General features: G+C 39.4%; 1 protein-coding gene across 10 annotated transcripts in view; it reads right to left on the reverse strand.

The window, feature by feature from the left end:
* AFF4 (ALF transcription elongation factor 4) overlaps positions 1–25557 on the reverse strand; it is a 56136-nt gene that overhangs the window by 18828 nt on the left and 11751 nt on the right. For 4 of the 10 annotated variants that reach the window (XM_049830024.1, XM_049830019.1, XM_049830021.1 and 1 more), the window contains 10 exons: positions 16970–17096; positions 14163–14954; positions 12753–12797; positions 11693–11779; positions 6361–6397; positions 3977–4025; positions 2602–2622; positions 1989–2043; positions 966–1003; positions 437–599 (listed from right to left, as the gene is read on the reverse strand). In XM_049830024.1, coding sequence (XP_049685981.1) covers positions 437–599; positions 966–1003; positions 1989–2043; positions 2602–2622; positions 3977–4025; positions 6361–6397; positions 11693–11779; positions 12753–12797; positions 14163–14954; positions 16970–17092 — 1410 coding nt within the window. In that variant the 5' untranslated portion in view covers positions 17093–17096. Of the gene's footprint in view, positions 1–436; positions 600–965; positions 1004–1988; positions 2044–2601; positions 2623–3976; positions 4026–6360; positions 6398–11692; positions 11780–12752; positions 12798–14162; positions 14955–16240; positions 16669–16969; positions 17097–22850; positions 22875–25557 lie in introns of those variants that run through there. The other 6 variants (XM_049830025.1, XM_049830026.1, XM_049830022.1 and 3 more) reach the window with 5 other exon arrangements.

Below are 25557 nucleotides of genomic sequence, written 5' to 3' on the forward strand. Positions count from 1 at the left end.
AAATAGGTCAATGAATACAGGTACAAATAACAGCTCTCATTTTTCCTTCACCTGGAGCAGCTGCTATCAACAGGCAATATTTGCTGCCATAGCTTTCCAAGCTAAAAGCCTGCAGTTTTTTAAGGTACTGTTACTACATCTAACTTCTGCTCTCCAACAGGTAAAAGTGGTACAAAGTGGTAAAAACTTACTCCAAAGTGGTAAAAATCACCTCAAATTCAAACATCAAATACATGCTTATATAGAGAATTGTTACCATATCCAATTACAGGTACTTCAGCAAAAGAATAGTTCGTCTTGAAAATGATCCCATGTTTATCAGTCTATTATTTTATTTTTTTTAAAGAGTTTAAGAATTTATTAATCTTTTCTGCTTTTAAAACTCAGGATTAATGCCAAGCTAATGAAGACAGCCCAAATACATGTCAGATCCTACCTCAGGGGATGCACTCTGTGATGGTTCATTAGCTTCACTATCACTGGAACTGCTTTCACTTTCAGAGTCAGATCCTGAACTGCTTTCAGATCCACTATGGCTGCTTGAGTCATCCCTTGAATTATCTGCTCCTTCACTGTTATGCTGTGAAGGTTCAGAATTACTGAAAACAAAAATGAGGAAAAATCAACAAACACTCCCAAGGCACAAACATAGCCTAGAAGTCCTTTCATTAGAAAGAATAAAATGTAATATTTTCATTAACATTTACTAGAAAATTCAACATAATTGAACACAGTTCACCCCAGAACCAAACAACAGCCTTTGTTTCCCCTCCCCTTCCCAAAGTGGTTAGCTTAATTTATGGGATATATGCTATTTAATCACTGATTAAATTCTAATCACCTTTTGCTTTAATACAAGACAAAAGACAAACATGAATTTTAAAAATAAGATCAAGTCAAAAGTGCTGACTGGGCTGCATATCACCACTCTGCTTTCTATGCTGCAATCTACCAGGAATGCCTACCTTCCAGGTGTGCTCCTTGGCACTGTCTTATCGCAGTCCTGCAATTAAGAAAAAAAAAGCATGAAGCTTCTAGAAGTTACTTTAGAATTGTATATACAATTAAGTTGCAAAGCATCAATTTAGAGCCTTTAAATTTTTTAAATAATTTAGCCTGAAGAGCATCTTAATTCAGTACTTGAAGCAGTTTAAATAAGCATTTTCCTTATACAGAAAGAAAAAGTTATTTTCTCCAAGTTTTCACCACAAATCTATTATCTTGAGTCCTACGTATTCTGACTACAGTCTAACAGTTCCTATTTGCAGCACTCACTGATAACATGTTTCCATCTTTTTGAAACAGATGATTCAACATTTTACAATGCTATTCCTGAGATGCCCAGAGTACTAGGAGTTAACCAACTACATGTACTATCTCAAAGTTTTCCACATGAACAAAATCAAGCACTAGAACTGGGAACAGGAAGAAAAGAAACAAGAGAGGAATGTGATTACTGCTGCGTAGCACAGACTCTACAAGTATTTTTAATTTAGCATGCTAAATGCCATTTCTGGCAGAAGCTGCACAAAGTTAATATTGACAAAGAGGAAAAAAGAGACTTTTCAATAAAAATAAAGGTGCTGCTATACTCCCAGTTACAGATATAGTATCCCCTATCATCCCAAACACAGTCCCAAGCTACTAAATGGCAGAACATGAACGGTTCTATCTTTAAATGGTGGGCCTTTACGTATGTTTTAAAGTACACTATTGCTATTTTATGTTCAGAGAAAGCCCATTTGAAATCAGTAAAACAGGATTTTCTAGATAAAAGCATACTGTTTTCACAAAACAGATAATTTTCTCCAAGTTTACATTTAGGAATACCTGAGGTTTGTCTAAAAACATTCCATTTGATTTTTGTTTCTTAATCATAAATCTCCTCTTAAGCTGCTCATTTTGCTGTTGGAATATTGAACACTGCTGCAGTACTGAACCGTGAATGCATTTTTTTTTTTTTTCTGAAACTGATTGAATGAACGTACCTGCTCTCCATCGCTGTCTTCACTACTGCTAAGTTTTAAGTCATCTTTCAACATACTAAGTAAAAGGGAGAAAGTGAGACAAGGTTTTCCATGTACTTTAATTACTTTCAAAGCATTCTTCTATATTTCAACATGCTATTGTTTATACTACGAAGTAGGCTGCGTGGGTGATATCCACAAGATGCCATTTTAACACTTAATGTTTAAGAATCATGAGTTAAGTCATTCTTTAGAGAAGAATAAGGATTCTAGTACTTTGACTACTGAGTTCACTGTTAAATTTAGAAAGGAAATTTGACACAATTTACTTATGCAGGAGGAGCTAACTTGTGTATGTTCAACTTCTTAAACACAATGGCCAAGAATACTGTTTTAAATAGAATCAAGAAAGCTAACACTAGTGGCTGTTTCCTGCCTCGTGGCAACAGTGCAACTGTTCTAAGCCATAGTTATTTTATTATTATACAAAGCCATAATTATTTATGGTAGTCATACATACACACACTATTTCACAATACTGAAAATATGTGAACACACTGAAAACATATAGCAGTGTACAAGGCCTTTGTGCTTATTGAAAAACATCTTTGATTACAGAAATAAAACATCTTACTCTGTCTGGTTCGATTCACATCTGGAGAAAGAAAATGAGAAAGGATTAAAAGTCTAATACTTCTGAGTTTCACGGTATAGCTGTTCTACTGATGATCTGAAAAGAAACACCAGCCTCTAGGATCTAGTTCCTGAAATAGTCTTCATTGCTATCCTTTTACAAAAGATGCATTTATCTCCTTTTTTTAAGTTTTTTTTTACCTGATCAGACTTGTTTTTAAAATGATTTAAAACCATATTGTCACAGTAAACATCATCTCAACTTTCTTCCTATGCATCCCAGTTCAACTCATGTCCAGTGCTACCTCTTCTTCTTAGATGTTCTCACATTCTCCAGCTTTGGAAATAGCACAGTTCCACCTTAGTGGTCTATACTGCTATGACAAAAGCAAAGCCAAATGGTGAACTTCTATTTCTACCACTTGTTGAACTGGCTGCATATGAGCATCTTCTTAAACTACATGTTTTTGGGAAACTGGCTGTAAGTCTACAATAATTCAGGGAGGGTTCTTTTTGTTCTACTCCCTTCCCACAGGTCATGTGCTTTTTAATCTTGCCAATACTGTAACATGTGCACAGACCAGCAGAAGAACTAGACTTCATTTGGTGATTGCATTACAACAAATGTTAACTTAGAATTACAAGTTTTCAGAATCTACAACTACTTTCATTAAACACACAATCAGCTGGTAAACCTTTATTTTCATGGACATATTAGTTGGGATACAGTCTTTTAACTGCACATAGTTGATATTCAGGTATGAGAAAGGGGGACTACAGCCATCTAGAATACTCCAATTGATTTTTATTTTTTCTCTCAGTTGCATGATTGACAAAGTAAAACGTTGGGTTGGTGTGCATAACTAATAGAAATGTTTGCCAGTCAGTTAAGAGGCTGAGTAGAATGAACTTAACTGGATCCCAAACACAGTTTTCTATCTCCTCCAATACAAAACAGTTCCCCATCCTGCCTATTTGTGCAACTGCTACAAGCTGCTTCCAGCTGACAGCTCTGCAATGCACGCATTTGCTAAGTCCCGTTTCATCTCGCCCCTTCTTATCTGCTGATACCTTTCTAGTTCACACGCCAATTCCAAGGTCTAAACTCTTGCAGACCTATCCTGACAACCAACAAGAAAGCAGGGGAATGGAAAGGCAGCACAGTGTATTTGTTATTCACTCCAATGTGCTGTATTTGGTCTGCTGTCCTAGAAAATAGCTGCTTAAAGATGATCCCCTTCTTCTGCCAGTCAAGGAGAAGTATGCTAAAAGAGTCTGTGCAAGAATTGACACATTCTAGTAAAAGAAACAGCTATTTTCCAAATATCTTAAAAATAGACTATTGTTTGAAAAATGTTTTCTCAACAGCTACTTACGATTTGGATTGATGACCATTGGATGTTTTTGATGAAGGATTATATCGTTCTAGAAGAAGAAAAAAGAAATGGACAGTTGAAAACTCAGCCAGCAAAATAAGTCACTCCCAAGTTGCCAGAAGTACACACTCTTGGATAAACCAGCAATGGCTGCGTAGACAGGAAGACCTAACAACTAGCTGACGTGAGGTACAATCTCCCACAGACTGAAGTGAGCAGATGCAGAGACAAAATACTAAATACAGCGAGTAATTTAATGTATCGGGCCTGTGTGGCAAGGTTTTGGTAGCGGGGGGGCTACAGGGGTGGCTTCTGTGAGAAGCTGCCAGAAGCTTCCCCTACGTCCGATAGAGCCAAGGCCAGACGGCTCCGAGAGGGACCCGCCGCTGGCCAAGGCCGAGCCCAGCAGCGACGGCGGTAGCGCCTCTGAGATAACAGATTTAAGAACGGGGGGAAAAAAAGTTGTCGGGGCACAGAATCTGCAGCTGGAGAGAATATGTGAGAGAAAGAACTCTGCAGACCCCAAGGTCAGTGAAGAAGGAGAGGGAGGAGGTGCTCCGGGCGCTGGAGCAGAGATTCCCCTGCAACCCGTGGGGAAGACCCTGGTGAGGCAGGCTGTCCCCCTGCAGCCCAGGGAGGCCCACGATGGAGCAGATCTCCACCTGCAGCCCGGGGAGGACCCCAGGCCGGAGCAGGGGCCGAGCGTGGAGTCGTCCTCCCCTTGAGGAAGGTGTGAGGAACCAACCCCAGTCCCCATTCCCCGTCCCCCTGCGCTGCTTGGCGGGCAGCAGGTGGAGAATTTGGGAGTGAAGCTGTGCCCGGGAAGAAGGAAGGGGTGTGGGGAAGGTGTTTTAAGATTTGGTTTTATTCCTCATTACCCTACTCTGGTTTGATTGGCAATAAACTAAGTTAATTCTCCCCAAGTTGAGTCTGTTTTGCCCATGATGGTAATTGGTGAGTGATCTCTCCCTGTCCTTATCTCGACCCACAAGCCTTTCATTTTATTTTCCCTCCCCTGTCCAGCTGAGGAGTGATAGAGCGGCTTTGGTGGGCACCTGGTGTCCAGCCAGGGTCAACCCACCTCATTTAATTAAAAAAAAAAAATAAATTCTAGAAAATTATTTAAATCATTGCTGTCTAAACAAACACACACTTAATTTGTTATTAATGGTGTGAAAAACTGTTTTGTTCCTATCAAGATTAATCTATTGCCTTCTATATGTAGGATACAGGATATAAATCAGCCTTCAAGCTCTGACTTCTTTCAGCATCCCTACTTAGCTTTTCAGCAGATGAGCAATGTTTAGATCCAGAAATCAAACTCAGAAACCAAATCTTACACTAGGAACACATACTGATATAATCTGCTTTTCAGTCTTGGGGTGAGGGGTTCCTTCCCTTTTCTTTAATTCTGGCAAATTGCATAGTTCAACAGAAACAATAACTGAGGCTGTTAAAAGTTTCCAGAAAATTCAAACAGGAGTTAAAAACTGGTTCTGTGTTTTGACTAACCTTGCCTCTCTATTCACACACCTGAAGATCAGTTGCTCCTATAACGTAAGTCAATGGTTTAGCATTATGGAATTAAGTTTCAATTTGTTTCCTTAATTCCCCACTGCACCAGGTGTTTAGATTAAGCTGCTTGTGAATATCTAAGAATAAACCATTCTTCTTTTACTATTTAATCTGTTTAATCACTTCAAGAGGGAGCAGAAAGAGTTTTGGAATCTAACAGCACAAATCTAATTCAATTTTACCTGGTATGTTACCTATGCTAAATTATTAATTTCAGTAATATTCAAAACAATGTTACAGTTAAAGAGAAATAAAAGCTGCTTTTATCTAAATCCTGAAAATGCATTCTGGGATGAGAAATTAAAGGATATTATTATGAATATTACTATGTGAGTTCTTGACCAGATCTCTAATTTTAAAATGACACAGTGAAAACTAACAGTGAAACTGCAATGTTCTTTTTCTATTGAAATATAAGCATAAGACTGTTTTGGTTTCTAGTATGTCCCCAAGCAGTGAGTTGAATTTTTTAAAGGGTGTTTTGTTTTAGTACTCAGCTATTTTCAATCAGATCAACCATGAAGGCATTTTTTCAAGAATTAGAAACCGTGACAATTTTTTTCCCCCCCTAAAAGATAGTAACAACCTTGACAACTTAGTCTTAACTTTCTAAATCTCAATAAAAAAATGCATAAGAAAATCAAGCAATTGTTTTACAGATTAAAACTTGAGAAAGTACAGAAATCTTAACTTAGACTCCATCCTATGACCAGTCTGGAAAATCTCATTCTCTAAAAAACGTGACATACTAAGAATACCGAATAACAACAAAAAAATTAAACATATTACAGGAAGTTTAATATACTTACTCTGTTCTCCAGTGCCAAAACTGGACTGTTGAGACTCCTAAGGGAATAAAAGATCACAAACGTTTTTTTCACTGAGAATTTTAGCATATCAAAAAACATGCTTTAAGCAAGGTATTCTTTCCACTTAAAGGATGGCACCTGACCTCTAAAAAAGGAAAAAAAAGCCTAACAGCAAAAGAGAAAGAGTGATTCTTTATCTGGGCCCCCGCTCCTCTCACCAGCTATAACGGCACAGCCAGCACTCTCCTCTTCCCTAGCTCAGCATTCCCACTTGCTTGGTTTTAAGGAAGGCCATGTGCAGTTGTACCACGTGATAGCTGGAACTCCAAATTCCCTAAGTAACTTCCATAAATCCTATCTTCATGTACGTTTAGCATGGAGAGGAATCGTTCAGTATGTTTGTCTTTATCTTCCCTATACATGGAAAAGTTGTGCTGCTAGTTTTATGTATTTTCATTCAAATTCTTTTCTCAGCATTTTTCTTTTTCAGATACATACAGCATCATGGTGGACAAGCAATAAGTATAGTAACAACCTATCACCAAAAAAAATAAATAAAAAAAACCCCTCTCAGCTACAGAGGAGCCTAAGAGACAATGAAACTTAAAGTCTGAACAGCTCTGCACACTTTGCCCAAAACCCTGTTCTCGCAGTGGCTCCACGCGAGTCCCTGGGAAATGCAGCCAGGCACAGCTGGCCAACACATGATTCCTTCTCCCCAAAGGCCAGATCTTCATGTAATCAGACAATTCACTTGTACAAAAGCCAATGAACAATGATACATAACTTCCTTTGATACATAATGAATCTGTTACCTATAAATCTAGGCGTGAAAGATGAAGCCTTGCGAATTTTAGCACTTGTATGATCTTCAGTATTCCCATTCCAGAAAACCCAGTTCTGACTCCCAAGACACAGTAGATTATAGTTTTTTTTAAAATCCTAAAATACTGTTTTAACAAACAAATATGCAGAGGCTACTGAGTTACCAAAAACCTACTTCTAGGCTAGGTTGCCATTTTAAAACAGGACCTTCCTGACCTCATTTTAAAATGAGGACAAATGCTGGCTCCATAAATAAAAACTGAAAATATTTTACTCAATTCATAAAGTTATATACACAAATTTTACTTAAGTGCTCTGGCAATGGCAGACCAGAATTACAATTCAACAATGAAGGCTGGGGTTTTTTTGGTATACTCATGGACCAGTGTTCCCAAACAGCCAAGTCAGTAAGGTGCAGCAGTTTTATAAACAATTTATAAAATTTAGTTTTTTAAACACACAAAAGCTTTACAGAGCAAAGTGCACTTGGATATTTGTAATTTCCCTGAACTTTTTATTTCAAAAGTCAAAACAGCTGCAATAATGCACTGAACACATTTTGTTGATTGGAAACTTGATAAGGAACTTTCCTTGTAAGGTGTTTCAAAAGCCTCTAATCTTTATTAATTGAAAGAAAGGAAGGGACAATAAAAATAGCATTAAATTATGTTTAAAGTGCAAAGCAAAGACGAAGTTGGAGAGAAGCCTCGTGACTTCAACAAAAGGCAGCAGCTACACTTCCTTCAGAATAAAAACTGATTTTTATCTTTTACATAGGTACAAGGTGTGCAAGTGTGACTCCCTGACTGCCTTTTTCCACTGTCAGCTCAGACAAGTTGGCTAACTGTAAGTCAAAAGAGAAATAAAGACCACACAGTAATCAAACACCACATCTACAGAGCAACTGCACTGGGGTGAGCACAAGATGAGGAACTGGTACTCGTTCCTACCAATGCCCCTATCAAAAATTCTGCAGAAAGCACCTCCCTAATTGCTCACTTTAATCAACTTCCTATTTCTAAGGATAGTGCAGTCTTCCAGTTAAGTGCAGTTAATGAGGTGTTATGTTTAAGTGTGTAACTTTTTCCAACTCTCTTGCCACCTATTTTGTCTTTAAATACATATATCTTTAAGAAACTCAGAGACTAAAAAAAAAAAAAAAAGCTATACTTTCAACACCAAAGTTATTTACAGCAGTATCTTCTAAAGGTCTACTTCAGAAAGAAGAAATTAAAAACAACTTAAAGGAAGGAAACGCTTTTAACCAAAGTGTAATAGACTGCTGAGGTTAGATAGCAAAGACACTTAAGCAGGAAACAAAATTGCAGCTCGTACTCAAACACAAGAACTATGGAGAGAAAAACACTCTCCAGCTGGATAGAACAGCAGTTGGGTACCAAATTCTCGTTTGTAGGTTACCAGCTTGGCTGTAGTCCCGGTTGTGGTGAATGGGACCCATTTCCATTTAATGTTTGAAATCTCAGGTCAGATCTCATTTATGTTTCTCAGAAGAAAGTTTCTGTATTACAGCGGAAGAAGGGACCCGACTGCTGGCCTTCTCGGTAACTCCAGCACAGGGCAGACACTGAACAAACCTGGAGACAGAATCCACCTCTTCAGAGATGCCCTGAGGTCACTGCACAGGTATGCAGGTACAAAAACTGCCAATGCTCTCACATTGCTTTGAAACGAAAAACTTCCACCCTCTAAGAAACTGCTGGGGTTTTTAATATATTTCACAAACACGCCAGTATTTTTGGAGTTTTTGACTGTGAGCCCATGGCTTAAAAAAAGTTATACAGGATAAAATTATAGTGTTAGGTCATTGGATAACAGTTTTTATCAAGACTTCGGAATCTACTTTTTTTTCATAGCATCCATAAAACCTTCCCTGACCTATTTTCATGAAGTTTTATCATCTGATTCAAAGACTTCCTGGTAATTATTAGATATATTTATAGTAACGCAGAGAGGCCCCAGGGTCAGGAGTTTGTGTCCCTTCAAGCTACTCACTGTCTACACATAGGGAAAGTCATCTTATCCCAACAGTCTCACAAATAAAACCGACACGTCCACCGAAGGAAGCTTAATTTTATGCGTGCAGGCAAAACATACCAAACTTCTGCACACAAGAGGAATGCTGTGAAACATTGCAGCATATTACATATAAATAAATTGAGCGCAGTATTAAAGAGAACAAGCTTTCCTCGAACAGTACTGCTTGATTAAAGTAAACCACTGTTTTGTTTTGCTTTCTGAATTCTGCTCTGGGTCCAGACTGCACAAGCCTGTGGCTCGCTAACTCGCTGGAATTCTGCGAAGAACCTGCTGCCAAGAACGACAGAGGGGCGAAGGCAGAGGAAATTATAGGCTTTGGATGCAGAGAGAGAATTTGACAAAGTTCCATGGCTAAGATGTGCAGCCACAAAATAAAAAAGCTGGCAAAAAGTCAAAAGACTCAGAGCAGCCATAAATGGAATTTTTTGCAAACTGAGTGAAGAAACACAATCCAGGTTGATAGGTTCAAAATACCACAAGCTACCTTTTTTTTCAAACATCAACAAGACTGCGCAATCTTAGGTAGCTTCTCTCTGCGTCACAGAGACACATATATCTCTGCACACTTCCTTTCTTCCCAAATTGAGTCAAACATCAGAGCAACACAGAAACAAGCGGTTCTAGCAATGCCACACTCAAGTGTGCTCAAAAGTGTGTGAAGGGAAAACATCTCCCCAAAGGTTCAGGGATAAATATTCAAAGCAGCGGAGTAAGTACCTTTGTTGATGAGGAAAGGTGTGGAATTTCTTTCTTTACAATAAAAGGTAAGAACTATTTCCAAGTTCACAGTTTTATATAACACAGCAAATAAACCTTGAATAAAAGTAATATATGCAAGATTAATATTGATCTAACGTTCAGAAAATAGACGACAAGATTTATTTCTAGATATGCCTTCAAAAGTAAAGCTGAGAACCATATAGTATATTCTGCATTTTCAGCTCACTGGAGAGAAGCAAGCAAGACTCAGCGAGACAGGAACACACAACGCAGAGGGCGATGACAACAGGACTGCCCATAGCTCTGGGATATTTAGCCAGTACGAGAACCCAAGCCGTTTAACTTCGCACCAGTCTGGGAGTTTTGTGGATGTGCACTTACAACATGGGACCTGGAACCTTTGGCCAAAAGAAGGTGATGTCAAAGCACTCACATAAGACAATCGGTTTAGACAGATTAGGGACCTCAGTGAGAAAATCTCAAAATACTTCACTGAACTGTTTTGTTTTGGGGAGCAATTTGGATCAAACAGGAAATTGATAGCAGCAAGCGGTGCTCTAGAACAGCAGTCTGGTCAGAAAAAGTGTAGTCTTAATTATTATGAAGGTAACTTTTACAAGACTAACAGAATAATTTCTTCACTCTGAAGTTATGCCAGATTAGGGGTGGAGTACCCCAATCTATTTCAGAGATATGTTGAGTCTGGAGAAAAATAATATTGTCAAGTTAAATCTTTTACTGGTAATCAGTAGATACAGGAAACAAAACATGAATTCTTGAATGAGTCAGCTATCGCAAGCTGAACTGTACTTGCTGAAGTTGCTACCCACAGCTATCTATCCTGCCTATCTCCACCCTGCCTACCCATCAGCTTCCAAGATCTTGAGATTGCAGAGCTGTATTTCAAGGCAAACAATCACCAGTGTCAGTTTGCCTAAAACCCTGCAGCTGGGGCTGCCAGATCCAGCCTCAGGGGACAGAGCAAGCAGCTGAGAGCAAGAGAACTCCTTCCTCAGAGGTGTCAGTTCAAGCAGGTCTCCTGGAAATGTGCCCTGGGCTGTCAACAGCAGCAAAGAGTGACTGATTTTTCTTTAGAATTAATAGCTTAAACACTTCAGTAGTTATTAAGTACATGGGAGGTTAGGAAGAGGATCTTTCGGAACAAGTGATCTGAAAATTTCTTTAGCAAAACATCTGACTTTAAAACTGGTTTAATTTTTTTGTATTTGAAAATGTAAGATCTAATAGAACTATTAATGGACTTCACAATTATCAGAAAAATTCAGTTTATGCAGAAAAGTGTATTAAATTTCTTAGCATTTACCAGCCAGCCTCCATGACTTTGCTAGATGGAGGTAAACACAACACTTGCTTGGTTCTACACAAAATAGTGCAAAGCATTTCCCTAATAGGGGAAAAAAGTTCAATGGCATTTTCAAGCTTCAGAAGTATCCTGAAGAAGGTTTGAGTTTATGAAACAAAAATTAAAAAGTAAAAGGAAAGTTATATTATAGACATCTTTGCAGACTGCAGTGTGTGGGTAAACCAGAGGAAAAATGATGATTCTTTGTAAGGCTACTGCTGACAAATGTTTTTGTGAAGCAAGATAGAGAGATACTGAAAACAATCCCAGAACTACACAGAACTGAATTTAAAAGAGTTCCAAAATCCTGATCTTTAATAGGAGTTACTCCTTCAACAGCACTCAATATTTGACTACAGCACTGACCTTTGTTGGAAAAGGAAATTTTGATGGTTCAGTTTTACATGGTGTATGAATAGCAGTCAGTGGAGGAGGCCAAGAATGGGTCATCTCCTACAACCAGAACAAAAAAGGAAAGCTATTAACAAAATTAAAGCAAAGATTTCAAGTTACAATCTTATTCAAATGGTAACCCTGTCTCTCAGTTTTCAGTTCATTGTCCACACCTCGCTAAGCTTTATATTCCAATCTTAATTTCCCAAATGTGTAACAAAGATTTTGCACTGAAACCTAAATCTTAAATTGTTACCCATGAGAACAGATAGTTGAGACATAGTAACAAGCAGAAAGGCATAAATCAATAGAATTGGTTGGCCTGAACATAAACTGAAGTAGAAGTCAGAGTCTGATCATTTCAGCCTGTGAAGAGCACACGTAGGATACAGGGGTAGAAAGAAGAATCCTAGGAAAGGGAAGCCTATGAAGTTCAAGGAAAAAAGGGGAAAATCAAATGCCTGAAGCTGGAAAGAAAGTGCTTTGCATTCTCTCAGAGCATCTCCAAGGATGATGGAGTACTGAAGGTCAGAGCAAATGGTAAGCCATGGAAATGCTCAAGGGGAATCTGAGGATTCTTTTGTTATAGTAGACATATGACCAGGGGATCATATCGGGTAAAAAGACTTGAGAAAATAACCTAAGTAGAAGAGAAGGGAAAGTTCTGCTGTGGGATAGCAAAAAAATTACTATAATCTAAAAAGATATCAGAATGTAAGGAGTGTATTTTGGTGGAAGAAAAGGGTAATTCTGGTTAGGTTAACAGGGAGGGGGCCTAGAACAGGAATGCAGCGAGGATATCCAGGAGATGATGGGCACACCCAGCAACGCCCAGTGCCCAGCTCCCACACAGCTCTGCTTCCAGTTTTCCCTGGTCTACCTGTGCTGGAGGAGTAATTGAAGAGCCCTCCTGTAATAACTTGCAGCCAAGTCAATTTAGAAGGCACTAAACAACTGCAGAGTACTTTCCACCTCCTTAGTAATGTTTGTATTTTCAACAAGTAAGTTATGAACAAAAGCACAGAGAACTTACTTTTAGAATTTCATCCACGCAGCTCACATCACCAGATGCTGATGCCTACAAATCAAAACTCAAGATTAATGACTCCTACAGCAAATTTTCCTTAAAAGATCCCGGGGGCTAGAAACAGTTAAAAATAAACTTCAATCCTTATCATAATTCACATGGACTTGATACAAACAGACCTTGCTAATTCTTTTCATCAACATTAATTTTAATATCAGATAGATCCATATTTTTATGGTATGAGTCACATCTAGTTATGAAAAGCAAATACATGAGATCTATAAAACTGCAACAATAATCTCTTACTTTTCACTTGACAGTTAAAGTGATCATAGGCAGTCAGTGATATTAAAAACTTCTAGAGAGAAAGGAAAGAGAATCATAGCTTTCAATCATTTCCTGGAAGAAGCCACTGGATAATATCTGAATTCAAATGCATAACTGTGAATGCACAGTAATGACAAACTGCATTATGAAGTAAAACATACATTAAGCATGAATCTAGAAACAGCAATAATTATGGAACTATTAATCTTCTCCATTCCTGACCGCTCCAAGCAGAAAGGAAGCAAAGCTACTATACGATTCACTGCATCAGCATGTCAAGTCTTCACAAATGAGAAAATAATTTATTTTCAAATTTCCTTACCTGTGCCCTGGATCTTATTTTGCTATTCATTGAAATCCCAGGAACAAATGCTTTTCTCTAGCTACAACAATTCAAGCAATTAAATAGGAGATGCAATGACATTTGATTATTAAGAAAGGCACTCTCCTTGTAAGGGAGCTGTAGTCGGAGTCTGTGCCTTAACCATCCAAGATTTACCAAACTACTAAAAAAGCTGTTAACCCAATAGTATTTTGTATCCAGCATACCTGATAAAAGTTCTGAACCCTGTTCAATTTGGTGTGCTTTAGGGTTAGCTTATTTTCCCCAGGTGAAGGTATAATAATCACATCCAGTAATTGCTACACACTTCAAAAGAAAGTCTGATATATGGAGATGGTATCACTCGTCTAAGACAACATGGCTCCCAGTAATGACAATGTATGTAAAGCTTGTCAAAATATTTGTGAATATCCTACTATTTCACTAACTTCTGACTACAGAAATACTCTATGAAAATTAGCCTCTCTGGGTTAAGTTAGCCTATCTGAATGTCTCAGCCTTTATTTAAAGAAGATCACAGTATCCATATGGAAGAAGCAGAAGATAAAAAATAACTACTTTTGTACATTCCCCATTTGAAATACAGGTCTTCATTGAGTAAGTTTAAGATGCTTTGTGTAACAAAAAAACACAGTGTTTACTAAAAACTAAATTTCGGTTATGTAGATTGGGATTTTAAACAAGCTGGAAAATCCCAGCCCAAAGGGACTTATATTTAAGGAGCCAGAAAACAGACAGCAACTTACATCTAGTGGTTGAGAAGGTATTTTCAGCTTGGTTAGATGTGCTTTGCTGCTAGGCTTCAGCTCATTCACGCTGCTGCCATGAGTCTGACTACTGTAGTGTTCAGAAGATAACTTTGGTTCCATGGATTCCTGTCCATCCATTGGCCTTACGTACGCAGTGGGTTTCTGTAACATTGAACTGGACTTGGACATTAGTGAAGGTGGAAAAGACTGATTAGAGTGTTGTCCACTTGAAAATGAGGGTACACGGGAGGGAGAGTCCCAGTTGGCATCAGGATCCCGGGGAGATTTTGAACGTTGATGTTCTTTGCTGTGGTGATCATTTCCATGAGATCTCGAATGGCTGGAGCTCAACGAAGAAACAGCAGATGGTTTTCCAGGACTGGAAGAACGGGGTTTGGAGTGTTCGGACCCATGTTGGCTTTTTTTGCGGCTGCTGCTGCTACTGTATGAGTCACGGTCATGCCTCTGGCCGCTACTGCTAGTGTTATTGCCACTGCCACGCTGACTACTATGTCCGCTCTGTAAACCTGAGGACCGTTTCTGAGATTGCGAGGAAGTGCTAGGTGCTGGTCCTACAGGAGTCCATTTGCTGCTCTGATGTGAGCTGGTATTATGTCTCTGATCACCAAAGAAACTTTGGTTTGATTTTTCATCTGGTGTTGATGGTACGGTTGGTTTGGGAATTCCAACAAGCTTTTGTAGCGATCTATCTCCTATAAGATCCTTCATTTCATCATAATTACCAAGCATGCTCTGAATACGACTAGACAATTTGTCTTCTTTGCTGGTCTGTGAAAATAATTTGAAAAATAAGGCTTTAAAAATCACAACTTCACTTTCAGCTAATTGACTTTACAACTACTGCAGTTCTAAATTTCAGGGCTAAGATCGTGGCTAACATCCATGTCTTTTTGCCACTGTTTCCAATTCCCAATTTTAGTTCTTAAAGCAGTAATTTAACCCCCAAAGCACAAGGAAAAGATGTATTTCAGCAGCAGGAACCGCTGAAACAGCACTAATCAGTGCTTCAAATAATGCATTGGTGAGTTGGATGCAAGTTTAAAAATTGTAGATGCCTACTGACACCTTAAAGACTCTCACCTTTAAAGACTATTTCTCTAATACAGAATGTAGTAGTGCTACAAAGTTTTAATTAACAGTAAAATAAAATCAGCTTAACCTTCCCACTGCATGTAATTTTTAATTGGTATTTATACCGGCATAATTCTTTTTGCCAACAAGATTATATATAAGAAAAGGGTTGTTCTTACATAACCAGTTTGTTTTCCAATCAGGTATACTGTACAATTACCCATGCATCCCAAGCAGCTTTAGTTAACTTCATACATGTGAGATTTGGTTATCAAGCACAGTAGAGTGATGGGAGGACAGGAATAAAAAAACCAACCCATCTCTCAACTTTCCTCCTGCAGAAGGACAGTTTTCAGTCACAATGTTTTACTTCTTGCAAACCAGCTGAAATTGTGTTAAGGGAATGGGTTTGCTTTCAAAGAGAGCTTTGAGCTACATAATGAAAATCTTAAAGTGTACTTTCTTAGCTCTCCCAAAATTAGGCTATTTTTTCCAGTTCTGTTCAGCAAATCTACGTGGAAACCTAGCACAGGTTTAAAGCTGTACGAGACTAAAACAAACTAAAAAATCAGATACAAATAATTGGCATACTAGTTAAAACTGATAATTCTATCATACCAAGCATTTCAGCATTTCAAATTAACCTCCTATTTAAACATTCTCTTTCTGAACTTACCCAGGTCTGGATTACACTGATTGAAGGTTAGAAAGTTTAGCAACAGCCTAAAGCACCCAAAAAAAGCAATTTGGCATGTGCCGGCAACTAAGCACCATGCAGCTGCTCGCTCACTCCCCCTGCCCCCGCAGTGGGATAGGGGAGAGCATCAAAAAAAACCCAAAACAAACAAAAAGGTAAAACTCATGGGTTGAGATAAAGACAGTTTAATAGGACAGAAAAGGAAGAAAATAGTAATAATTATAATAATAGTAAAATGACAATACTAATAATAAAAGAACTAGAATATACAAAACAAGTGATGCACAATGCAATTGCTCACCACTCGCTGACCGATGCCCAGTTAGTCCCCAAGCAGCGATCTGCCCCTCCCGGCCAACTCCCCCCAGTTTACACACTGGGCATGATGTTGCATGGTATGGAATACCCCTTTTGGCCAGTTTGGGTCAGCTGTCCTGGATGTATCCCCTCCCAATTTCTTGTGCCCCCTCCCAGTTTCTTGTGCCCCTCCAGCCTTCTTGCTGGCTGGGCATGAGAAGCTGAAGAGTCCTTGACTTAGTATAAGCACTGCTTAGCAACAACTGAAAACATCAGTGTGTTATCAGCATTATTCTCATACTGAATCCAAAACACAACACTATTCCAGCTACTAGGAAGAAAATTAACTCTATCCCAGCCGAAACCAGGACAGCATGACACAATGGACAGTTTAGTTGTTTAAAGTCACTGTAGCAAAAGCAGAAGCAAGCCAAAAAACTTCATGATTTTATTACCCCTTTTCTCACTCCCTGCAAAGCAGCCCCTCCCTTAATATATAAAGGATTATATATCCCCTTATAGTAATAAGCATTATTATAAATCTGCCAGTAGAGCTGGTTAGTAACTGTCCATCCTTATTTTCAAGCCCTGCTTAAATACTTGGTTAGCATAAGACCTGTGGATTTAAAAAGAATGCAGATAAAAAGAAATTTAAAATATGAATTTGCATATGACTTCTGCTATAAAAACTGCATTTGTAAGAACTGCATAAACTCACAACTTTGTACGGTTCAGCAAAGAGAGGAGAGTTAGGTGGAAAGGCTTCTTCACCCTGTTGAATTTCTTGATTTCGCCTTTCCCTTTCTTTCATACGCAGCACATTCCGGTCTTCACGGTTCATGTTGCTATGAACAAAAAAAATAAATTCTGATCACAGAAGGAAATGAGGAGGGATGCAAGTGCACACAGTTAGCTCCTGTACCTGTTTTGCCAAAAGAATGATCTCAGTTACGAAGACCCTGCTGACCACAGCTCCTCAAAACTGAAAAGATGTTTGTCCAATTTAAGACACCTCACACTTTGAAGAGCTGTAACCCACAGTCTACAGCTAGCTTCTGTTTCTAATAGGGAAAGTTTTTGCAGTAATAAAAAAAATGAAAAAATCCACAAAGTCCTCAGGCAAGTAACTATTTCAAACCATTTCACCTGCTTGAATCATTTAGCTATTTCAACCCACACTGTACATCTCCCATTCATTTCCAAAATACTTTTTCTCCTCCACATCCCCCAAATGTTCTGCAATTTTACTCCCTTATCCCCCCACTCATTCAGTGCCTGACTTCTACTGGGTTTGGGTTTATTTTTGCTGCTGACATACCTTTATTGGCACCCATTCTCCCACATATTCTAACTTCAAGCTTTGATGTTGTTTCCAGGTCTCCCTTCCTCCCTGACTCCCAAAAGACATTTCTACTCACAGCAGTAATTTCAGTGAAGTTCTGGCAATATTGTACCTTTTGCTTTATAACATACAGTGTTCTCCTACTGCAAAAACGCAGATTAAAAAACTGCCAATCCCCCATCCTACAAATTTTAATTTGCAGTTTGGTCTTGCTGCTTAGTTAACAGAAATAGGTCAAATTGTTGCAACATGGAAAAAAAAAAGTTGGAAAAGATTCCCTTCAAGCTTGATAAAGCACTGCGACTTAAAGGAGTAAACAAAGTAAGATGATAAATAAGGTGGAACTAACTCTTTTAACATGTGCTACCCTTCATATCAAGAGATTTATAAATGTGCTTTACTGATCTGCAAAAAGTATGGTAGGTGCTTCCAGGAAATAAATAGATATTCTTCCACATAATTTGCAGTCTAAAATGAAAATGTCATCTGCTTAGAAGATCATTATTTCATGTTTTTAAGACAGCTGCCTGATTATTTTAAAAAAATAAATTTGCTACAGTATTACTTTGAAAGCTATGCAAAACCAGCTATTCCATTCTAAACAAGATGACTTCAACCTATCAGTTTTAAAAATGTTAGTCTCTTCACCTTAATAACATTTTAGCCTCATTTGGCTTCATTTTGTCTACTACTCTGAATATAGTGAAATCTAAGAGGATGCCAAAACCAGAATAAACCCACACTGTAAGTTTAAATCTTTGATGCTTTTTAAGGTGACGGGTTTGTTGCATTTCCCTGCATTGTAAACAAGGTAAAAGTATTAGCATAATGCAACTCAATGCTGATATCAAGCCTATGAATACTATAACTTTTAAATTATATGTGAAAAATTATTCTTTTCTCCAGTTATCCTATAATCAGCTGACCTCATGTAACTGCAAGTGAACATCAAGGCTGGCTGCTGAGAGAGGTACCTGTACACTGGAACGTGGCAAGCAAGCTACCTGGATCATTTTGGTATTAATGGCAAACTTTTAAAACAAGTTTGAGGCTTAAAAACCTTATTCTTCAGAATGCAGCCCAGTTTCTTATACACGTAGGATTTAAGCAGAGACAAATATCAGATTTAATTAAAGATACTGATCAGTTAAAGCCAACTGGAACAGTTTGAATCTAAGCCATTTTACTGTTAAAGGCAAAATGTGAGGCAAGGAATAGGAGTACTCTGTCTCTGAGCAGTTCATTCACATCAATACACCAAGACTGTGAATTATATAGAGCTACACATTTAGAAGATTATAATCTTAACTAAGAATTTTACAGCTACATTTAACAAATAGAGAACTAAATATTAACAAAGACCTTTACTAGTTTTTACAGAGACAAGCATCACCTTTCAAAACTGTATTAACATTTACTATAACTCTTGGGACTGAGGAAAAAACCCCAACATTTGTACCAACACTATCACATGAAAGGAACATTATAGCAAAGATCCACTTGAGATCAGAGTTGGAGCAAAACTAGAGCTGATCTGGCTATACCTGCCAGGTCAATGTAAAATTACTCATCAGAAATATACCAGCTAATTACACTTTTTACCACTCCTCCCCAGTCTTGTGTAGTATAGTAAAGGATAAACATCATCATGGATAGTCATTTTGACTGTATGGGGATTTGGTTTAGGGTTTTTTTAATTCTTTTAAACTTTGTATTAAAGTCAATAGTTCAAATGTGATTCAAGTTAGACTTGTTTGTATCTGATCTTCTAAATCTCTACACAGAGATACTTTAAGTGCCTACAATGTGTACTAAGCTATTAAAATCACACTAGCACTAAATGTGTAAATAAACGAAGTTAGTGGGGCTTCCTTAACTCTGTACTTCACACAATTTCCCAGTCAAATTCGTATATTCCACAGCCATGAAACGTACGGAAGATAAATTTGCCTTTGTTCAGGAAACATAAGCAGTAGAGGTCCTTTGAAAAGCAGAAGATTAAGGCTTGCCTACTAAATCAACACTGCTAGCAATTAAATTCAGCATAGAGGAAATTGCAAAACTAAGTTTTCAGACCACTCCTAATTATAACAAATCTTTAAAATCCACTATCTAAAATTTACTACTGTGATTGAAGTTATGTACTATTTGCTGGTCCTCAGGTTTTTTGCCCAAGTCGGAGTGGACACCAGCCCCGTCTCAAGCTGGCACAAGAAGCCCTGCTGTCTCCCAGTTTTGATGCCGACTGGAGGGAAGGAGCTCTGCCGCACCACCACCACTCCCACCACTGCTGCAGACACAGTCAGAGCTGCACGGAGGCAGAACCGCTTCTCCCTCTCCCACATCCACACCTGCATCCCAGATTTAAACCTTTTCCCACAAGATAAAAGAGCCTGGAGCAGCTTGGTGCAGCTGAGCTCCTGCCACCCCTACCCACCCTCTGGGCAAGAGGACAGCATCGCTGCTCCTCCCTCCCTGCACACCAGGCCTGGAAGAGGAAGACGAAGAACTTTTTGACTTGTAGCCGCTGCTGTCAAATGGATCCTGCCATAATTTCCCTTTTCTTCTTCCCGGGAGGCCTGAGCAAAAATGAGAACACCTCTGAGGAACAGAGCCAGGCTAAGAGAGACAAAACTAACGCCCCCACAGCAACGACCAAAGTCACCTTAATTTCCACATCCGGAGAAAGAAAAGTTCAAAAATTAAAAGAAATTTGAAAATGGGCCTAAAGCACAGCATAGTATTTCCATTTTTAGGAAGTCTAATTCTATATGGTTTGAGTCATTATTTGTGCACAGTTAGCCACGCTGTACTCTGCACAGTCTGTATGTGATTTCACTACACAACTGACTCTGTTCAAATCTCACGCCTCTTCTCCAGCTCAATATGAAGAAAGGAGGAAGGAAATTCAGCAGAAAGTTCACAGAAACTTCTGATGCAAAACTAACTTGTGTGTAGTCTTTAACCACTGTTAACCGCTGATCTAGATGTAATGAGTATATGAACTAGTTGAGCGTCATTCAAATCATCCATCCCAGAAACACAATTTTCATTTCTCATTCCAACATCTTACTAAATCCTATCTGGTATTTCTGTGCATCCTTAATCGAAAAAGGGCATGGCTTTGGCTAGGGTTCACTCAAGCAATCATCATCATGGACTTTATAACTCGCGTTATGAAATTGCAGCGTTGCCACTGCCCTGCCCACCGGCTGCAGCCTTCTCCTGCTTCCCACCTCCCGCTCCCTCAGCTCAGGGGCAGGGGGACAGATCCCAGGGACGGGACTCTTGGACCACACTTTCAGTTTACAAAAAAACCCCAAACAACAAACCCCACAATCCAACACACCCACATTGCCAAAGCTTTACTGGCTGTTAAAGAAAAGAGGACCTTGGCCAATCCCTGGGTACAGGCGTAGGACTAACAGCCTACTTCTCACCCCTCATGAACCGCAACAGGCATCCAAGAGCCTGTCCTTGTCCAAGTTCACCAGCACCCTCACCAGCAGCAGCATCGCTCCGTCTTCCCAGGCACCGTAAGGCAAAACCATCAAAGGTGAAGTTCTGCCTGAGGAGCCCTCTACACACAACCCACCAAAAAGTGATCCAAACCCACTGCTTTTCAGGCAGCCATTAGTGGATCTTCAAAGCATGTTTGCAACACCTTGACTTCCTTCAGGACATCCTCATTTAACTCAAGGGCTTTTTTCTATCTCAATTGGTTTCATAAGCAAGAGAAATCAAACAGTTCATTTATCCAGTGCCGGTTAATTGGCTGTGATGAAACACAAATTTTGTTTGACAACATTTGGCCATGAACGATAAACAGTCTTCAGAGAGAACACACAGTATCTAGCACTTCATGCAGGGCACACCCAGCTGCGTGAAGCACAGACAACTCAAATGAATTTTTTTTATTTAAAAAAAAAAAGGGAGGAAAAAAAAGCTGGCAATCCTGCTTGTAATAAGGAATGATATGTTTTCAGAAGGCATTTAAAAATACCAGAAACTGCCTTAACGCTGCATCCAACCCCCTCCCAAAGACACCTGTTACCTATTTCAAGTATTTTTCTTACTTGTACTATGAATAGCAAGAAGTATCTAAGGAGTCAGCATGGCATGCTTCTCCCAACTCGTGCGTCAAGTATGGCATAGCTACTAGTCCTGTCACTAAAATCAAGTACACAATCCTAAACACTACTCTGTCAGCTTTTAATACAAATGCATTGACATAAGAACTGTTAAAAGAGGGAGAAATTAAAAAATAACTGCCCTGCAACAACAAAATTAACACAAACCCACCAACACAGAGAACAGGAACATGCTCTGGTGTCACCAAGAACTATTTAATACTTACTTACTATACTTACTACATAAAAGTGAATGTGTAGTCTTAACTTCTAGCTTTCTATGTTACGGTACAGAAAAAAAAACACATTAAAAAAAGTGTTTTTTAAATATAAAAATAAAACAGTTCCTACTAAAACGATACAGCTTTGCACAACAAAGTACAAAGAGTATTTTAGAGGATAATCACAATGTTGCAAATATGGAAGTAGTACTACAATCAAAATCATCTTCATAGAGTTTTATAACACTGGAATTGGGAACAAAACTGAGAAAATGTTTACGGAGAATTCAAGTAATATTCATATGTGTCAAGAAACAGGAAAAAACAACTTTTCAAAAGGACACATATTCTGTTTTATTTCTCTTCCTCGCACCTTTTGACACAAAGGCTGCAGTCTTCCATTAGTTCTGCTTAATACCGCAGTGGTATTCTGTGCCAAGGGAGGGGTATTTAGCCTGGGGTGGGTCCAGCTGCAAATGGTATCTGCTCCACCAAAGAAAAGGTTGGTTATACCAGCAGTATTCTTAAATTGTAACTCAGTATAAATGAACTCGCTCTTAGGCACACTCACACAGTAAGACTGCATACGTGAGCATAAGAAAGCTTGAGCCATAATCCCATTTAGATGTTTTGATGAGAATGAACTTTCACATAGCTCCGTCTCCAGAAGAGAGCTATCCTTCTCTCCAAGGTTTCATTAGAAAGTCTGAGCTATTGGTAATACAATGCAAGTACAACTGTATTGGTAATACAATACAAACCAGTGATTCCATTAATATAAACACAAATGTCTCCTTTCTATAATATTAACACAAATGTTTCTACCCCACACCCTTCATGTCAGGGATTCCTTCTGCACATTTAACAGGGAGATCATAAAGTACTGAAAGAGCTGGATGTGAACACCTTTGTACGTATTGTGAGGGTGGGAGACCTTTTAAAAAAAAAAAAAAAAAAAGTAAGTTGGACTAGGTCAGGTTAATGTTTCATGAGAACTACCAGGGAGGGCAGAGCTAGCAGTTTGCTGTAGGCACTTCTTGCTCATCTCCAAAACACCGCAGAAATCCCCAAGAAAGCACGATGTGCCTGGACTTGCCGCTGTTTCTCAGACAAATGAGCACAAATCCTTCACCACCGTTAGTCGAGAAAAATTTCACAGTAATTTTTGTAAGAGCATGTTGTTAATTCCAGTGTCTCAGTTAAATGACATTGCAAGTAATTACATCCTGCTCTTTAGTTTTATGTGCCAGATTCCCCCTTCATCCCTCAAAACTGTATCGAGTTACCCAAGTATTAGCCAGCCAGCGTCTTCTACTTGAGAAGCCACCACACTGCAATGACGGATAAAAGAATTGTAGTGATCATTTGTAACTCAACACTAACTACTGGAAAAGGACTTGGGGATCCTTCAGAACTAAAGAGGCTCTGTAAGTATAACGTTTCATTAAAAAAGTTCAGATGAGAAATGGATATATTATATACATGAGATTCAGCACATAGAAGCAAGGACTGCATCTGGACTAAGGTAAAAGTTAACACCCAGCAACTGGATTTTAGGAAATTCCCAACTTTAGCAGTTGCAATACAGCTCATTTAAAAGCCAGGTTTAAGTCCACTTCTAAAATATACTCCTAAAATATCTTAAAATTGTTTACATCCAGGAAGAATTTGCAAGACTGGTTTGATTTAATTTACTCAAGGGATCTTAAAAGATCCAAACCTACCCATTTCTTTAAAAAGTCATATTTTTGTGCAAAAGTATTACACAGTAATGAAAATGTCTGGTTCCTCCCTTCCCCTGATTAACCTTACACAGAAACAAAGTTCCCAGCTCTTTTTCTTCACAGAGAGCAGAGCTGCTCACGGGACATCAACTTCAGTCCCTCCTTTTTGTCCTGTCTCTTCAGAAATAGCAGAGAAATAGGGAAGCCTCAGAAGTGACAGAACAACTCCCTGCTCTCTCCTCCTCTCTCGGGGGACACACACAGCAGAGGAAGGTTCATCGTTCCTCCATCGACTGTCCCTCCACCTGCCACAAAGGAACCGCACAGGCAGATGGCACAGACCCCACAGAGCAACGACCCAACACTGGTGTTACTGACTCTCAAAGAATATCTCTAAGATTGAATGCTGTGATACAGCAAAGCCATCATCTACTGAAATGGTCATTTTCTGCACCTACCACAACGCCAAGTCAGGACTCAGAGTCAGGTAAGACAGAGGAGCCTCGGCGTACTCTTGTTATCAATAACCGAGCCTGAGCCAGAAGTAAAACTCATTTCTGCTGCTAAGCGAAGCAGAATTTCAACTTTGCCTTCTCTGATGGATGCGCTCGACCCCCTTTAACCAAACCAGCAGTATTTTGGTACCAGCTCCACAGGAGGTAAAGGCCTGAGCCGTAGCCAGGCCAAGAACTCCTCTAGCAAACCCACCAAGGAGCAGAGCGGCACAGGGAAGGTGGTGGGTACGAGGAGCCTGGTGCGTACCTCTCCCACTGGATGCAATTTGTCTACGAGCCAACCACGTTATCCCATAAATGTGACGGCCTACGTGAGCCTGCTTAGAGCTCTCCTGGCTAGGCAGTGTGGCTGCATGGTGGCAATCTCCAGCAACGAGATCTTTTACCACCAACAGATGGCTGGATGAGCCCGATTTGAGTTCTCCCTGGATGGCAACTGGACTGCATGCCATGAAACTCTCCCCTTGAGCAGGGATGCCTCTCGACATTAAGAGATATTAGTCGTTTAGCTCAAGTAAGTAAGTTTTAAATGGAACGAATCACTTGAAGTTGTAATATTCTGTGATTTAGGATGCTGTTTGCTTAGCTTTACTGACTCGCTGCGAGTAGCTCGATTTGCCAAAGCCTTAGGCCGCAAGCTGTAAACTTTCACTTAGATTTACTGAACGTGTACCCACTTAGTCAAAACAGAGACCTCCAGCGCCAGCGTAAGTCGGGAGATAAGGAGGCTTCAAGGCCACCATCGTCAACAGCAGCTGCAACTCGACAAGATAACGAACGGCCTGTCTGGAGACGGTGCGGGAGTCCAATAAGGAGTCGGAGGATCCCAGGCCGGGATCACTATTGGACCAAGGGGTGCGTGGAGGGCGCGTGAAGAGCGCGTGAGGGGCGGGTGATTAGTCTGGAGAGGTTTAATTGCCCAGGGATTTCTTTGTTCGGGTTGGTCCCTCCTCGGAGACATCCAGCTAGAGCCGACCCTGCTGCTGCACCACTCTATTAAATTATTTATTTTTATGAGATTCGATGCCTGAAAGTCTGTTTCGGGAAACCCGAGGGCTCGAACTTTGGAGCGAACTAACACCAGACGCCTGGATGGAAGGTAAGTGATCAATTAGCATGCTAAATTTCGTAATCCTAAGCGATATAAAGGATTGATGGCGCCCATATAATTTTTTAGACATAAACCGCTGATCAAATTCTTTAAAACACTCATCTGCGACACCTTCTCAAGTTTTTTGCATTTCTGTTTGCTTCATCTTGCAATACCAAAACTACTTTCAGGGATATGGGCTTTCTTAACCAAGGCAACGACATTCTTTTTAACATCATCTGAAGCTCAAGTCCTGACATCCTACAGTTCAGAAAATAAGAAAA

The sequence above is a fragment of the Accipiter gentilis genome, chromosome 26 (assembly GCF_929443795.1).
Source record: "Accipiter gentilis chromosome 26, bAccGen1.1, whole genome shotgun sequence".
NCBI classification, from domain to species: domain Eukaryota; kingdom Metazoa; phylum Chordata; class Aves; order Accipitriformes; family Accipitridae; genus Astur; species Astur gentilis.